This window comes from Taeniopygia guttata, chromosome 6, assembly GCF_048771995.1.
Source record: "Taeniopygia guttata chromosome 6, bTaeGut7.mat, whole genome shotgun sequence".
In the NCBI taxonomy this organism is placed as follows: domain Eukaryota; kingdom Metazoa; phylum Chordata; class Aves; order Passeriformes; family Estrildidae; genus Taeniopygia; species Taeniopygia guttata.
The window spans coordinates 1,836,028-1,853,931 of record NC_133031.1 but is presented as its reverse complement, the minus strand read 5'-3'; the positions used below and the strand labels follow the sequence as shown (position 1 = coordinate 1,853,931).

The 17,904-nt window shown below is 38.1% G+C and overlaps 1 protein-coding gene across 4 annotated transcripts in view; it reads left to right on the top strand.

Moving 5' to 3' along the window:
• HERC4 (HECT and RLD domain containing E3 ubiquitin protein ligase 4) overlaps positions 1-17,247 on the top strand; it is a 30,224-nt gene extending 12,977 nt beyond the window's left edge. For 3 of the 4 annotated variants that reach the window (XM_030275573.4, XM_030275574.4, XM_032749018.3), the window contains 17 exons: positions 278-354; positions 2,423-2,547; positions 3,058-3,117; positions 3,599-3,710; positions 3,989-4,178; positions 5,172-5,344; positions 6,318-6,434; positions 7,414-7,437; positions 7,946-8,044; positions 9,212-9,379; positions 9,464-9,607; positions 10,470-10,636; positions 11,408-11,474; positions 11,687-11,769; positions 14,152-14,335; positions 14,885-14,987; positions 15,873-17,247. In XM_030275573.4, coding sequence (XP_030131433.1) covers positions 278-354; positions 2,423-2,547; positions 3,058-3,117; positions 3,599-3,710; positions 3,989-4,178; positions 5,172-5,344; positions 6,318-6,434; positions 7,414-7,437; positions 7,946-8,044; positions 9,212-9,379; positions 9,464-9,607; positions 10,470-10,636; positions 11,408-11,474; positions 11,687-11,769; positions 14,152-14,335; positions 14,885-14,987; positions 15,873-16,081 — 2,102 coding nt within the window. In that variant the 3' untranslated portion in view covers positions 16,082-17,247. The remainder of the gene's footprint in view (positions 1-277; positions 355-2,422; positions 2,548-3,057; positions 3,118-3,598; positions 3,711-3,988; positions 4,179-5,171; positions 5,345-6,317; positions 6,435-7,413; positions 7,438-7,945; positions 8,045-9,211; positions 9,380-9,463; positions 9,608-10,469; positions 10,637-11,407; positions 11,475-11,686; positions 11,770-14,151; positions 14,336-14,884; positions 14,988-15,872) is intronic. The other variant, XM_072930786.1, reaches the window with a different exon arrangement.
• Positions 17,248-17,904: the final 657 nt, after the last annotated feature.

The following is a 17,904-nucleotide window of genomic DNA, read 5'->3' as shown; positions in this document are numbered from 1 at the left end:
TTATGGGCTGTAATAACTTTTTCCAAACAGTTTGATTCCCCTGCTGTAGGAATTACATGCCTGTGGTGGGTGGGTGAGGGTCTCTGGTAGCACTAGGCCTAGAATTTGCCTCAGGGAAAGGTAGTCTTTACCCCTGTATCACTTAACCAGTGTATCAGTGTATTGTATCAAGGTTCTGCCACAGGGGAACCTTTTTGTAACCGAGTGTTGATGGCAGTGCCTGAATAATTTTCAAATTCACATTTTCACAGTGGCCTGTTTTTTATTCTTGTTACAGACAGTGAGGAGTGCTACTGTGTAAAGAGAATCTTCTCTGGTGGGGACCAAAGTTTTGCACACTACTTCTATCCACAGGTAACAAATTAAGTGTAATTTGGCTTGTGAAAGTTGGATTTTAGTTTTTTTGAATGTATTTTAAATTATTTTGATGTTGAAGGTGCATGTTGTACATGTTATGCATGTTTTGATGTTGAGTATTGTAAAGTTTGTTGGGGTGGTGTGGAAGCAAAAGTCATTAAGTCATAGTAGCTGCTGGAGGACTTGGATCCAGTTAGGGTGTGTTAGCTGTTAGGAAGCTCTTGAGACTTTTTTGGCATAAGGTTTTTTCTTGATGGATGGATGCACTTCTTTTCATGTCATAAGGGAAGAACTGGTTGAATATTTGAGCTCTTTGCTCTTTACCCAGTCCTCCTCATAGCTCTTGGCAGCAGCAGCTTTGGTGTCTTCTGCTCTGTAACCATTTTAAAGTTACCCCAGTGGTAAGGAAACAAAGGAGCTTTTTGCTAAAAATTACTGGTGGTGACATAGTTTTTTAAGTCAGTTTTATAGTTTTTTAAGTCAGTTTTATCATAGTCTTAATGCTGACATTTTAAAGTAACAAGAATTGATCTGTTTAAATTCTGGTACGTAAAAGAGTCTAGAAGGACTTTACAGTAAAAATGGCAATGTGGAAGTGTGATGGAAAGAAAATGCTATTGGAGGGTGAGTTGGGAGAAGAAATAAAAACAAGATGAAGATTCATGAGACTGTTACCAGTACAGCTCAGCAGATTCTAGACCATGGGGATTACAGAGTTGAGTATGTAGGGTGAAAACTGATTTGGACACAAGGGGAAATGGATTTTAGTGGGGAAGCGTGTTTATGAAGAAAAGCTGAGTACAAGTCAGACTTGCAGCAGTGCTTTGTGCTCACAGCCTGTTCTGCTTGTACAGAATCAGCAGGTTTTCTAGGATTGACTTGTTGGGTTCTTTTTCTAAATTCTGATAGTTTTAACCATTGCTGTATTTGAGAGAAACTTGCTTAGCAGGTGTAAACTGAAAAAATGCTTATAATAGAGACTCAAAACTTGTCTATTAAAGTTTCCATAATAACTTTATGTGCAATTTTCATAATTACTGGAGTAGTTTCTCACTGACTAATTGAGGTGAAGTGGAGACTGTATATATGCAATTATTGTGGCTTGTTCTGTACAAAAGGTATTAGCAATAGATGAACTTCAATGCTGTAGAAGTATCCCTTTTAGTACTCTTTGGTTTGGTAATTTGTGTAGAATTCTTCCAAAGTTCTGTGCATACTGTACCCCTAGGGGTTGTGTGTCCCTGCCAGTTAAGGTGACCCAGCCAAAATCAGTTTTCTTAAGTCAGTTTTTGGGCCGCTCAGTTCCCTGAGTTGTTTTCTTGGGCTGGACAGAAGGGAAATGGCAAAAGTGTTCCTCAACCTGATGCTGTGGGATGGGATCAGAAGTGCTGATTTTTGGCAGCAGATGGTCATTGTCACACTGAGTCTGCTCATTGTTGTCAGATGGCATGCTCAGGAGGAATGTTTTCTCTTGATAGTTTTATCTTGGTTTTTTGTGCTGTTTGCCATCTCCTTTTGAACCAATGCTCCTACTGAAAACAATGATCTTGCTTCTCCTCCTCTTTACTATTACAGTTCTTAGTGGAATTCATTTGATATGAGCAGCACTTCCAAATGAGCTCCTCTGATGATGCAGGGTGTGTTCACAGAAGCATGATTCTGTCTCAGAGGAGCCTGATGGAAGTGGGGTGGAAGAACATCTGTCTGAAAAATTGAATGGTTTCCTGTGTGCTCACAGCTTGGCAGGGAGCTAAGTGGCTCCTGGTGGTTGGAGGGGAGATGCTTGCTGCTCACATGTAAAGCTCAGCTAGTGTTCATCATGGAGACAAGTAATGTGTAAGGAGTTGCCATTAAGCATGGTGTGTGAATTAACACCTAATCGAGATGGTTTTAGTGTATGCTCTGCTTTCCCAGGGAATGCAGAACTGTTAAACAGAGAGCACGAGTCTCACTGCAAGAGTCTGGGTAGGCAAATTGTCAGCTAAAACTGCTCAACCTTAAGCTGGTTTTTCCAGAAATCAATTTTTGTGCCTGATTCTTTATGCTTTCTTTAAAATTTATTTAGAACATGGTGCCACCAGATGATTTTAGATATCCTGACCTTTTGAAGCAGATCTGGACTGTGAATGAAATGTTTATTCAAAGATTGCTGAGTTTCCCTTCTGGAAGACTTCCTGTAGAGATAGCTAAGTAAGTGATGTAAGGGAAAGCAGTGGTCTCTGGTGATTCTGCTTCTGAATTGAGCACTAATGGGGCTTTGGGCATACATAGCAGAGCTATTTGTAATTACTGATTTTATGACGTGCAGAGCTTGTGCTTGCTTGAGTAGTTTAGATCCTTCAGACTGTGTCATCTCTGCTCCAGTTTAGATGACTATACAAGATGAAATTAAGTATCTAATTGCACATTGAAAAACAGCAATACATGTAAAGGAATATGAGAACAACTCAAAGATTATTGCTTCTATTTTAATAAAAGAGTATGCAAAGCAATTTAATTGCAAGACTGGCTGTGATTTGAGCTGTCTTAAGTGTTGGGTCTTGAATGGAGGTTTAATCTAGTATTGTTTAGTCACATTTGAGTCAGAGTCCCATCCTTTGCACAATGTAATTCATTAGGGATTAAATACAGGCTTTTTTATTGCAAATGCTAATTTTTAAAAGGAAAACCAAATGTAACTTTTCATGTGACCAATTTCAGTGAAATTGATGGAACATTCTCCTCTGCTGGGTGCCTGAATGGGAGCTTTTTGGCATTGAGGTAAGTGGATGGGTTTTAACAAGTGTTCCTGTGGACAGCATTAGTGGTGGCTGCCTTCCTGGTGTCCCTTGTGTCAGCTGGGACACCTTCCCAGGGTTTCCTGTCTCATTGGTGCTCTGATACCCTCTGTTGGAACTCCTGTTTCTTTTGTGCCCTGTGTTTTGTCAGTTGCCCCAGTGAGAATGGCTCCAGCCTGTCTTGGCTGCTGCCATGTAAGCCATCAGAGCTCATCACATTTGTCAGCCACAGGTTGTTGGTAATTCAGGGGCCGTTCCTTGTGTGGGCTGGTTTCCATCCAAGTCTTTTTGTGTGATTTTCTTGTGGTTAGAGGAGATTTTTTCCAGTTGTTTCTAAGGTCATACAAAACATGGAAGTCTGATATAATTTAAATCCTTGGTCAGTATGTCTAAAATTCAAGGGGTAAAGTCTTGAGTTGCTGAGAACACAGGATTCAGTCGTTGTGGTTTTTTTCTTCCTGCAGCAATGATGATCATTACAAAACCAGCGCTAGATTCTCAGGGGTTGACATGAATGCTGCTAGACTACTCTTTCACAAACTCATACAGCCTGAGCATACTCACATATCACAACAGGTTTGTGCTGCATATTTTCTCTACATCTTCCAACCCTGTCAAGAGATTTCTTTACTCAATAGTATATTGACTGCAAATGTGTGAAACTGTGTTTTGTTGTGACAATTAGGTGACACATCAGCATATTCTATTTTAATATTTACTGTCATTTTCTAAATGTGTAATAATTTTCACTGAAGCTCTTAATTACTGTTTTCTAGATCAGTTTTCATTTGCATGGGCATTTGTTTAAAATCTCAATTGTGTTAAAATAAACAGAATTTTCTTATGTGCTGTAGGTGGCAGCTAGTTTGGAAAAGAACCTTATTCCCAAATTGACCAGCTCCTTACCAGATGTTGAAGCTTTGAGGCTGTATCTCACTCTACCAGAATGCCCACTGATGAGTGATGAAAACAATTTCACAACATTAGCTATTCCTTTTGGAGCAGCTATTCTGAACCTAGAAAAAGCTCCTCTGAAAGTTCTTGGTAAGAAACTGAATTTTTACTGTTAAAACTAAGGATCTGCAGATGAAAATGTACAGAAATTCCATCAGTGAAGACCTGGCCTTGGCAGTACCTGCTGTGTATGTACATCTGTACAATTCTCCAGTGAGAGAGTTAAGGCTTAACATTGCTTGGTGTAAGAAAACACTTACTCTGTTGCTTCAGGGTGAGTTAACAGGCCATCCCTGTGAATTCATCTGGTATTGTAGGTTTTGGACTGATGCCACTTGGGAGGAATTAAACCGTGTAGTTCAGTGTAATTGATATGTGTCTTTGCTCTTTAAAGTGAAAATTATGTGGTCAGACAACTAACAAGCTCTAAGCAATTTACAGAAGTGTTACAGAACAGATGTTAAATTGTCTTGATTGTGACTATAGCACCTGTTCTGAGCTTCTGAGGCAGTTGATCTTTTTTTGCTGGTGCCAAGATGTGGTCTTCAAATATGCAGCTGAGAATAGCTCTGGTTTTTTAACTCTACTTCTTTACACTTTCTTGTTATGACTTGGCTTAAAGAAATTCAGCTTAAAGAATTGTTTTTGGAGCATTTTCCTTTTAATTGGTTTCTTTTTGAGAGGGTACTTTCATTTTACTTAGTTATGCTTTGCTTTGTAATCTTGCTTTAGTCTTTTCAGTAGTTTTTGGTGAGAGTAAAGAAAAGCAAACTGATAGTTTTTTGAGCTGTAGATCCCTTTCCATCATTTTCTATTTCTCTCACTACTGTTTGCTGAAGATTTCAGGTTTTGAGCCATCTTTTTTTGATCAAATGTTACATTATGTCGCGGTCTGGATCAGCAGACTTCAGGGGCCTTAGATTTGATGTGTAACAATAGTACATTTGTTGTGCTGCAACTTTTTTTCACTATCTGTAGTAACTGATGCTTATGCTTTCTAGCCAAACATGTTTCTTAGTTAAGAGGATAACATAACATATTGTGGCAGTGACAAGACTAAACATGTTCACCATGTGTTGACAGAAAATTGGTGGTCTGCACTTGAACCTCCCTTGTTCCTCAAGATAGTGGAACTCTACAAGGATGTCGTAGTGCACCTTCTGAAGCTGTGCAAGATGGGCCTTCCACCTTCTGACAGAAGAATACTCACAAATTTCCTACACACAGCCTTCAGAGTCCTGGAAATACTGCACAGAGTACGTTTGTGGCATTTCTGAACAGTTCCTTGGCTGCTTGGCTTTGTCAGCTTCTCTGTGCTGAGTAGTTGGTAGAAGCTAAGTTACTGATCAGTTTGAAAGATCAGGATTGCATCTACAGAAATATCTGTAGTTGTTCCATCTGGACCTATGAATCATGGGGATTCTGGATTCCAGTCTGACACGATGGTGAAATTAACTATTTTTTGGGAACACAGAGTTACCCAGTCATTTGCTTCTGTGAGGGTATGGATTAAAGTGAAAGGGGGGAAGGGATGACAGCTCTGGGATATTTTGCAGATTGTGTATCTGGTGGTTTGGAGGGGGATGGGGGAGGCATTTGTGCAGAGTAGGCTTAGATTATCTGGTTGTAAAGGCAGGATCTTTATAACTATCTTGCTGCTTTGCCAGTTAGCAGTGCTTGGCAGTCCTTGGGAAAAGAAGTGTAATAGTATTAGGGTAATGTGGTCGCTTCTAGATTAAAATTGTACTGTAGAGACAATCCTCTATATAAAGTTACTTTCCCCAAATTTCTCTTTTTTTTTAAGCTTATTGTCTTTAAATGGAAGCTGTTCCTCTGCTCATAGGTAATAGTGTTCATACTATAACTAAGACTAGAGTTTTTGAATCATAGCTCTTAAACCTGTGCAATACAGGAACAAGCATTTATTCCCTTGTGTACCTGAATATGTGTATTACCACTGTTCCTGTGAGGTCATACCATGTTTCAAAGTGGCAGCCCTGTTGTGCAATACTGTAATGCAGTTAATTGTATTTTCCTTCACTCTTGATGGGATTTTAAATAGTCCATATAGCTGTGTCTTTAACATTATTTTTTGCTTTCTTGTAGGCACTGTTATTTTTCTAGAGTTTTTTTGGTAGCTGGGTATCTGTGGCTGACATACGAAATGCTTGAAAACATGGAAAAATATCCTTTTGAAAGCTAATAAAAAAATAAATTGCACTTCCTTAGGTAAATGAAAGAGGACAAGTTATACAGTATGACAGATTTTACATTCATGAGATACAAGATTTGATAGATATCAGAAATGACTATGCCAACTGGTTCCAGCAGCAGGTATTGGGAATGGTAAGTTGTGTTGATTTTTATTTGTTTTTTTTTCTTCCCATGTTTTGTGTTTGTTTTATCCCTGCAAAGAAAATCCATAGATTGTCTAAATCTGGGGTGTATTTTTACTTTTTCATAAAAATACCTTCACAGATGAGCAGTGCTGAGCAGACTCGTGTCAGGTACTGGCTAAGGAGGAATTGAGGAATTGTTAAGGTGGTATTTTTCTGCCAGAGTGTCATTCTTAGGACTGACACTGCTTAATATTTGGATCTGTCAGTTAAAAAGTGATTCAGAATGCTGTCACTGGAGACTTGCTGTGTCAAAAAAGTTAGGAATGTAATAATCCACAGTAGGAAAACATCCAGAATTATCTGAATTGCCATATTAGACAGGTCCAGTCAATGAGAAAGCTGCAGCTGTTTTGGATAATGAGCTCAGCAGGGAGCTACAGGGGCAGATAACTGATGGAATTTTCTACTTTGAGTTTAGCAGCCACAACTGAGATAATTAATTCCTGCATCTCTAAAGAGAAGAGTGATAAGTGGGAGTAAATTAGTGACGGTGCAGAGAATTAGTGACTTGGATAGGTTTTCACCACAGTTCCTTGACTTTAGCTTTGAAAGAATATTGCAAGTAATTTAATAAGTTTTTTCTAGCCACTCATATTTTATTATTTTGCAACAGTACCAGAAGATGTCATTCATTAATGTGTGGAAGTAAACATTTTAAGTGTAATTTTGTGCTTCCAAGCAAACATGATAATGTTAACAGCTCTGTTTTTAAAGACTGATAAACAGGGTGTTGAAAGACAAGCTTGTATTTAATAAATGAATTAGAATGTTTATGATTAATGTTTATTTCTCAGTAAACCTTCTCTCGGGGGGAAGCAGTAAATAAATATTTTTAAAATTCTACATCAGAGATGAGTAATTAATGCAGACACTAATGCTGCTTTTTCATCTTAATTGTTGCTACCTTTGTGCAAATGCTGTCATAGGATGTCAACCATGGATTAACTGAGGTAAGATTGGTTGCAATCTGATTTCTTTTGAAGAATGTAAGGAAATCAGAAATGTGAATGCTGAGGATTGTCTGCTGTGTTCTGTTGGGAGTAAAGCTTCAAATTAGCCACAGCTGTAATCTGAAACAAATCTTTGTGGTGCAAAACTGTGTAATTGTCTGTATTGCAGATTTGTAACAGCAGTTGGAAAAAAGGGCTACCTCTGTACCCACTAGCTGCAATAACAGTTCTGAAATTAAAATGTGCTAAGTGAGAGTGTCGTTTGTGCCTGGCTTGATTTGGTTTGGCTTGATTGAGTTTTGCTCGGTTTTTTTGTTTATTTTTGGCTGAAGTACTAAATCTACTTAATGTTCCTAAGATGCTTTGGTTCTGCATTGATAAGTCAAGGTTGAGTTCTCTTTCCAGTAAAAAATATGTATTGAATGAGTGCTACTGCAAAGGGGTTTTTTTTAACCACGATTGTGGCTTTTGAATAAGCTGAGCTATAACATGTTTTTTTTCATTGCAGTTAACAGATATTCCTGTTATAATTTGCACATACCCATTTGTATTTGATGCCCAGGCAAAGACAACTCTCTTGCAAACAGATGCAATCATACAGATGCAGGTAGGAGGCTCTGTTTTTAATGGTATGTATTCATTATTTTTCCCCGAGTTGGGGACCTTGGGGTTTTCTGTTGTTTCTTTGGTTTGGCTGGTTGGTGGTGTTGTTTTGGGTGGTTTTTTTATTGTTTGTTTGTTTGTGGGTTTTTTTTGGGTTTTGTTTGTGTTGTTGGTTTTTTGGGGTTTTTTTTAATTCTGTGTAATCTCTCCCCCATAAAAATCAAGGATGGATCTAGTTTTTATTTTAGGGTGTGTACACGACAGAGGGTAGTGGGTTTGGGATCACACTGAAATTAGACTGTTTTGTAGTTGCCATACATTTCCAAGGAACTTCTTTTCCTTTCAGTAATGAGCTGGCTTTTTTATGTGTTATCAACACGTAGTATAGGTACAAAACCCCCAAACAGCAATAAAAAACCCAAACCCACAGCCCAAACAAATAAACAAACATAAAACCCCAAGCACACACAACCAAAAAACAACCCCACCTCCTGTTGAGGTGACTTGGAATATTACCTGGGTCATTGATCTGAGTCTGAAAATAACCAGATTATGTAAGTCATGATCAAGTAATGGGCTCGTGCAGGAAAATACTACCTTGCTCTTAATTAATAATAAATGTTGTTTCATGTACCTTTAAAAATGTACAGTCAGTACCGACATTTGATGGATTCAGGGAAATGTTCACATTAAATGTTTCTGTTAACAATATTAAATAGTATTAAAAAAACAAACTCTCAAGAGTTCTGTCATGTTCAGAACATTTGCAACAGCATTTTCTTTTTCAAACAATTTTAATACAGAAATTATCATGCAAGTTAAATTGCTTTTCATGCTGTGAATTAGTTTTTAATGTATGTTTGGTTTCATGCCAGATTTATATTAAACAGCTTACTCTTCATTAGGTGAAATACAAGCTCTTTTTGCTTCCTTTTGTTATCTGAGGTATTTTGACTGGAATGTCAAAATCTGGGTTCTTATACTTCCCTGAGAGCAATGGGTAAAGAAAAAATATTTCCTGAAATCAAATACTTCCTAAGATAAGAGGAATACAAAGAAAACTTGGGCAAATTCAGTAGCTCTTGTACTAGTTATTCCCATCTGCACTTCTGCAGACAAGACTGCTGGACAGTTGATATTGACAGGGGTTTTTCTCTTTGTTTTTCTCTAGATGGCTGTCGATCAGGCCCACAGGCAGAATTTGTCTTCTCTCTTCCTGCCAGTGTTTGAATCTGTCAATCCCTGCCTGATACTGATGGTCCGGAGGGACAACATCGTGGGGGACGCTGTGGAGGTGCTCAGGAAAACAAAGAATGTGGACTACAAGAAGCCACTCAAGGTATCGCAGGGCAAAACTTGTTTTGGACAAACCTTGCTTTGCAATCTCTTTGCAGCTCAGTGCTCACTGAGTTGTGTGTTTCAGGTTATTTTTGTAGGGGAGGAAGCTGTCGATGCCGGAGGCGTTCGCAAAGAATTTTTTTTGCTCATCATGAGAGAGTTGCTAGATCCCAAATATGGAATGTTCAGGTATTACGAGGAGTCCAGGCTGATCTGGTTCTCTGATAAGGTAGGCTGTGCTCTATATTCAGTCATTTTAACTTACAGTATTTATATTAATAATATATGAACATTGTAGTTTGTGGTTTTATTTCAAGAGTAGGAACTGAAGCAAGTATTCTCAAAAAATGTTTATTTTTGTCATTGTTAGATCAAAACTTCCCCCATTCCTTGTTTACTCCTTACTGATTGTCCCCAAGCCTACCAGGTGTTTTTAGGAAGAAGTAGCCAGGGCAAACTGATTCCAAGGGCAGAATCAGCAAATTGAGGTGGCAGAGACAAATTCTTGAGGTGGTCTATTGGACACATTTTCCTGTGTGCAGTTGCATTTCTGGGTGCTGGGTGCTCATGGAGTTATACTTTGTTGGAAGGTTTGATCCCTGGCTTTTCAGTCTTCTTCCAGAGAACACTGACTGGGGGTGGCTGGATCCCAAATACCTGGATATTTACATTTCCACAGTTGTGTTTAAAGCCTTGGTAATTAATTCTGAGGCTGTCAATAGTGAACTCTTCCCTCTTCTTCCCCAGAATATTTTTTTTAAAAAATTGACATGTTAAATCACTGAGTAGTGCAACAGGAAGTCACTGGCAAAACCAGAATCTTAGTGCAGTACGAGTCTCCTGTAACACAGAATATGTTGCAGCTCAGCCTTTTAAATTTTAAGTAGAAAGATTTCTAGTAGATTAGATTTCAGTCTCAGCCGGTTAAACTTTATCCTGTGTTTCCTTGGTATTTACAGATACATACATATTTAAAGAAAATATTAATTAAATTCACTCAGATTATACTGTACTGTACACTTCTTCCTGGACTCTGCAAGGTTAAAATAACTTCTTTATTTTAAACCATCTTGTCTGTTTTCTGTTCTTAGACCTTTGAAGACAGTGACTTGTTTCATTTGATTGGTGTTGTCTGTGGGCTAGCAATATATAATTTTACTATTGTAGACCTTCCCTTTCCTCTGGCTTTGTACAAAAAGCTATTGAATAAGAAACCATCCCTGGATGATTTAAAAGAATTGATTCCAGATGTTGGCAGGTAAGCAAGAAAGGAAAACAAGTGTTGGTAGAAATTAAATTTGAAATCAGCATTTTCCTCTAAGAACATAATATTTCTTTTCCACAGTAACTGGGTAAACAGTTCAGAGTAAATTGCAGCCATTGTGTCACTTGATACATTTGACACTTACTGTTGTTAAGTACCTATGTCTCAGTACTTGGTGTTACTGATTGTCTCTTCTGTTTTATGATCCTGCAAGAATTTTAGGGGGGAAAACCTTGAAATTCAAACCCCTTTAGTTTTAGCCACTAATTTTATATGCCTAAGTGTGAACATAGTTTCTGTTCTAAATTGAATCTGTCAAGAAAATAGTTTTGCTTATTTCAGGAACAAATACATGCTAAGTATTTCCTACTGACTAGTGATTTGAATAGGACTGACTAGCAGGTAGGAGGCTCAAATGAACAGTGTTGTGGATGCCACAGTTTTCATAGATTCAAGGAGAAATCAAAGATATTACTGGAAGATCTAGTCAGTGGTTTTTAAGTACCAGCTGCCTCTGCTTTGGGAACCCCTTAGCTGAAGTCTTAAGATAGGAATGTTCTCTCTTCACCCTGTGGTATAACCAAAAGGAAATGATTGCTTGGAATTTCCCAGCACTACACAAGGTGCAAGTCAATAAAATAATAAATGAAATAACAGTAGAAAGATACTTCTTAAATTTTAATTATCAAAGCATATAGAACACTTCAGGAAAATAAATTTATTTTTCTTTCCCCTGATGCAAGTATTGTGTAACTTATTTTGCAGGGGAATGCAACAACTACTGGACTATCCAGAGGATGACATAGAAGAGGCATTTTGTCTTAATTTTACTGTAAGTTTTATACAGTGTTTGAATATATCTTGCCAAGCTCATACCATCTGTTTTAATTGCCTCTGATGGAGTGTTTGAACAAAAGCATCAGCAGCTGATTCCCAAGAGTTTTAGCACCTGTGTCTGCCATTCATGTTGCTGTTAACTAAGTGGTGGGAAGAAGTATTTATGCAGTAAATAAGATTTGCACTATTTTTGTTTGTTTCGAATAGATCACTGTGGAAAATTTTGGTACAACAGAAATTAAGGAGCTTGTTCCTAAAGGTGCTGACATTCCTGTAGTCAAACAAAATAGGTGAGTTGTGTGGGTTACAGTGTTGCTGGCTGCCTTGGGAGTGTTACTGGGCTGCTGTAAATACCCTTTGCTGAGCTCTGACGCTGCTGTTGGAGGCAAAACTGCTGTGGCTGTTTGCCCAAGCTCTTCTCGTGTGTTGCTGAAGCAGCTCGTGTCCTGTTGACACAGACAAGCTGTGCCTGCCCCATCCCTGGGAGTGCTCAAGGCTGGGCTGGACAGGGCTTGGACCAACCTGGTCTGCTGAAGATGTCATCCTCCCATGGCAGGAGGTTGGACTAGATCTTCAGCGGTCCCCTTCAACCCCAGTCATAAGCATTTTATAAGATTAGAAATGTTTGAGGTTCTGCTGATGCCTTGGAGTGCCTAGGACAGGGGCTAGACAAAGTAAGAGAATAAAGTGGGTGTTTATTAAAGGCCTTCAGTGGACACACCCTGGGCAGCCAAAGCCTTCCCGAGGTTCCACCCAAGATGGACAATGGTCACCAGTTTTTCAGACAATTATAAGTTTGGTCTGTTTGCATATCAGGGGTTAATCCTCCAATTGCAGCTTTAGATAATGAAGTAATTTCCCCCAGTTTGCTCACCCCCTAATCCACTGTTGTTTATACTTTTTGGGGCCTGAGGCTGTAGGGTGTCCTTGGGTCACAGGCCCAGAGGGATTGTTTTGTCTAAATAAATGTGAAGAGAGTTAACTAGCACTTTGTATGGAATTCAGAGTTATGCACTAATGCAGTATAGGATTTGAAAAAATAACAGTTGAAGTCTTAAGGCATCACTGCAGGAAGCTGCATATCATTGAAATTCAGCGAATAACGATGAGAACTTTAACTCAAGGGCCATTATTACAACTACTCATTCATACATGAATATGATTTCAGTGAAGTTTTCCCTTTGTAGAGTAGATAACATTAAATAAGTTAATCCAGTGTTGTTGTCAGAAGAGTGTGTGACAGGAGGGGTTTTTTCCTCGGTCAGGGATTCTGTAACTTTTATTTATAAAAACAGCCTTTCCTGCCCTTTGTTCCCTTTGTTCCCTTTCTGCTCCTGGAGGATAGGCAGAACATACCTGGTGGTGCTCTTGTCCCCCTTTTGCACAACTTTCCAGTCTGTTCTTTAGTCTTTATGAATTCTCCGTGCTTGTACTTCTCCCAGGATAAAGGGAGAATTGAATGGAAAGAGCACACTCCATGAGAACTGCATGCACATGGAAAACACTGTAGCTTTGCAGTTCTCAGGTGTAGGTTTGATGTTCTGTCACTATGTGACTGTAAAATTGAAGTTGAATTATGGGAAAAGTTTCAGGGTGCCTATGGAATGCCTGCTGCACATTGTCTTGCAGTAATGAAGAATTCCTCTTTCTCAAGCTCCAAATATTCCATGATGCTGCAATTAATTTTATAATATAAATGAGTTTATCAGTGACTTCTCCTTGGAGCAACCTTGCGCTGTTAGTGTTACACAGGTTACCTGCCCTTCTGTAATTGCACAGCATGGAGAAGAGGGTTATCTCATGGAGTGCTGAAGGGGAGGAGTGTGGATCACCACTTTGGTCATCTCCAGCATTTTCAGTGCAGCAGCTTCAATAAACATATCTAAATGTGTTCATACGATTCTGTAAACTGCTGGTGATATTACTCAAAGACTGGGGGTGGTGTTGAAATGCATCTTCTCTTTCCACAGTGAACATGTGTTGGTGGAATAGCTGTAATGTACAACTGAGGTCACTGCCAGTGCAGAAACCAAACGGTGTTCACTGGCACTGATTTCAGAAATTATCATAAATGCTGTATCACATCAAGAAGTTTTAGATATCTGTTAAGTGCTGCTGGAGATGTTTCCAGCAGGATCTAAGAACTCCTTGTACCAAGCACAGATAACAGGCCATCTGTTCCTCAGTATCCCAGCTCCTTGGCACTGGTCTTTTTACTGTGTAAGACTCAAATGTCCTTTTGAAGTTGATTTGCATTTTTAGTGCAAATATGGTAATCTTTTTAATTTAGAAAAATAGAACAGGGAGTTTGATTAGAGGCTTTCAGGACACTCCCTGGAATTCAGGCCTTTCAGCTTGTTGCCCTTGAGTCCAGCTCACTGCAATGCACACAGATAAGGCAGATGTTTGTGGTGCCTGAAGTATATTAAGTGTTCCTGCTTTTCTGTTGCAGACTGCCTTCGGGGGTGTGGTGGGGAAATACATTCATGTGCCATTTTATCTTCACTGTGGTTGTAACATAAAGCAGACAATGCAATACATTAGGCTCCTTGTAAATTCATTTTCTGTGCTCTGTTCTGTACAGAAATGGCCAGTGGTTTATTGGTAGAAGGATGACATGTACTACTTCCTCTTTATTTCCTTAACATAATTCTTTCTTTCTCTTTGTACAGGCAAGATTTTGTAGATGCATATGTGGATTACATCTTCAATAGATCTGTGGCTTCCTTGTACAGTGCATTCCATGAAGGCTTCCACAAAGTATGTGGAGGTAAAGTTCTTCAGCTCTTCCAGCCCAGTGAGTTGCAGGCAATGGTGATTGGGAACACAAATTATGACTGGAAAGAGCTGGAGAAGGTAAGAACCATAGTTAGCTATTGCTTTTGTATAATTCTCATTTCAGGGTGCAGAAATAACTAGGTGTCCTCTTCAGCTCTGTTTTGATTAAATTGATTCCTGTTATTTATTGACATTTTAAAACATCGGTGAATGAAGATCCTAAAATATTATTTACCTTCCTGCTTTAAATTTTTCCATTTAATTTCTGGAGGAAATCAGACTTAGAAGAGAGGCAGAAAAATCCATGGAACCCTGAGGCAGATATACAATCTTTCATATTAGACATGAGAAAGTGAAGTGATTGCACACAGTTATTAAAAGTAAATATTCTCGATTGTCAGAGCTTGGTGAGACTTGGTCTCTGTTGGGATTGAAAATGCTTTGCAGTACAGCATCTGTCTCTGTATTGAATTCAGACTGAACAGGTGAAGAAACTGGAGGGAGGAAAGTGGTAGTAGTGTGTTGCTTGCTGTGTCCCTGTACACAAACTACATTCATTCTGCTGCAGTGTCAGCTTATCCAACTGTTCTGTGAGCAAGCAATAACCTCATTTCCTGCTCATTTTAGAATACAGAATACAAAGGAGAATACTGGGCAGACCATCCTACAATTAAAATATTCTGGGAGGTTTTTCACGAGTTGTCTTTGGAGAAGAAAAAACAGTTTTTGTGTAAGTATTGAAATTACTTCACAGAAGTTTCTAACTGAACAGGATCACTGGGATTTCAGGCTCCTGCTATAAGAGGGAAAGGTGTAAGTATTTGTCTGTAATGATGCGATTAACTGTTTGGGAAAAAATAATCATAATAGAAAAAATTGATTGTGAGCTTGTCTCTGATTTTCTTGGGGGTGTACTGAGTCATTCTGGGTGATGGGTAGTTACAGAGCACAATAGCTCAGAGCAACATTTAAAAAAAATAAAAGCCAGCCCCCCAAAACACCAACAACCTAGTCTGCTGGTGACAGTTATTTGGTAACTAGGATATCTTTCCCTGTGCTTTGACATACAGTTGACATCCTCCAGGTTTTTCACTGCACAGAAATGGAAATTTGGAGTAGTAATTGATTGTAAATCTATCAAGGTACTGATATAAGTGATAATATATAGATGATAAAGTAATCAAAGCTTGCTGTGAGTGAGGATTTGCTTAGAATAGATCATAGATTAGTTTCCAGTTCAAATAAATTACTTACTGAATAAACTCATTTTGTCTTTACAAGATTCTTGGAAATGCTCAGTAAAGACACAGCCAATGGATTTTAAGTTAGAAGGTTCTGTTGCATGAAAAACTTAATTTTTTTAAGGACTGTTTGGTTTCATATGTTAAAATGAAATGCTTCCTTTATGGATCACTTGTATTAGAGTTTTGAGCTCAGATGTAGCAAGTAGAGAAAGGGTTAAGTCATTATTCCCTGTTTTCCAGACAGAACTTTGGTGTGAAAAGCTGGCCATTGCTGGAATGATTACAAAAGGCCAGCAATGATTAGAACAGCATATGTGACACAGGTAGTCTTCAGCTAGTTACAATTACAAGCCTTTGTTTTTTCTTGGCAGTGTTTCTGACAGGCAGTGATCGGATTCCAATTCTTGGAATGAAGTGTCTGAAACTGGTCATCCAGCCAACAGGAGGGGGAGAAGATTACCTGCCAGTAGCTCACACTTGCTTTAATCTTCTTGATCTTCCGAAATACACAGATAAAGAAACCCTGAAATCTAAGTTGATCCAGGCTATAGACCACTATGAAGGTTTCAGTTTAGTATAACTTGAGAAATGAAAGTTCCGTGTAACGTGGGATCATTGAGTTTTTGTGTCTTTCTTGTGGTGGTAAATTCAGTGGATTAAGTGATGCAGTTGATAATATAACTGATTATTTGCAAAAAATGTTCAGTGGTATGGATATACATGGGAGCCAAAAAAAAATCATTTCCAAAACTGAGGAGCTGTCTTAATACATACCTTCCTGTACAGAGCCATGTGGATTTTGCCATCTTACAATAAAAATGAGAGTATTGTGAATGGGAGTCAAGTTTCACTAACAAGAATTAACATTTCACCTTATGCAAACAATTTGGCGTGTGAGTGCATGAGAGACTTGCTTCAGTTTTTCAAATCACTTGGTAAGAACATTTAACTTCTCCCCTGATAAATTCACTTGGTAACTTTTCATTTTGTAAATAATAAATTTTTGTGATAAAATAGTTCTGTTCCAATACCAGTATGGTTTCTATTGCTTGTAATTGAATATGAGCTTATTTTATGGCTTTTAACAAAAAAAGTGATTACTCTGATTTCTGAAGATATCTATTTTTCTGGTTTGTTTTAAGAACCTTAATAATGAAAGTGATTGTTCAAGAGACATTCATCTTCACAATGTACAATCCATGAAGCAGTCACTTAGTGCCGATACAAAACTGCATCCAATGGCAGTTTTAATACGTGGATGGACAAGCTGACTTAAGACACTGTTTTATTTTTAAGGACTGATTCTGTAATTAAGTGGACACAATTATAAAAGAGGTTAATTTATGATTTGAAACCTCTGCAGTCATGTGTTGAGAATACAGCTTAAAAGAAAAAGATGCACCAGCCAATTGTTGCTGTCAAGAGGTTAAACATTTATTTTTAAATGCTGAAAGCGTAGTGTATGGTTTCTAATAGAATTTTCACTTTTTTCCAGATAAATGCATTTTAAATAACCTTTAACACCCCTCTCCCTTTTTCTTAAGATTTTATTTTTAGTATAATTGCCCTGAGACGATTGTGCTTAGCTGGACACTTTTGGATTTGACTTTTCTTTCTCTGGTTAAATTCCAGATTTTGTGGTGTTAATGCATATGTGACTTGCAGCTGTGAAACAAATATTTATTTTTTTTAGATTTTTAAATGCAGTGAAAAAATTCAAGCTATAATAAAAGACTTGAATGAAAATCTTTGTTGGTTGATGTGTACGGATGTTTGCAGCAAGCAGAATTCTTCAAGTGGAGAGCAACTTCCAGTGCATTAAATTGGAGAGTACGACTAGGAAAAGCAGGGAAATGCAGTCATTTCAATAAACTATATAACATCAAGTTTCTGTGCTGGCAGTACATATTGATATAATACAAAAGAAAGGTCAGTACAGTTAAAATCAGTCTTTAACACTGCTTTTACAGCTTTCTCACACAGTGTAACCTTTTAGTAATTTCTTTGTATGCAGCCCATATTCCATCTTTTCCAACATTTGTTACCTGCCTTGGAAATCATCCCTCTTGTGGAAAACAAAAAACCATCAGATACTAAAGCAGCTTAATCTTATTTTACATGGAAGAAAGAAAAGGAAAAAAGAAAAAGGTATTATGCAGTCATTTTACCAGGTAATACTAAAACACGATTTTTAATTATGAAACACCAAGATTGCAAAGGTAGATGTTAAAAAATTAGGAAGTGGCTAATGTAAAATGATCATCTTCCTTTCTCCCTTGTGTATTTTTGCATGTCCAAGTGCTGCTGTTTTTTCCCATGGGAATCTTGTTTCATTGGATGCACACAGTTGGTGTTTACTGTATAAGAGAGGCTTTATGTGCAGTTGTACACATAAAGTGTAAT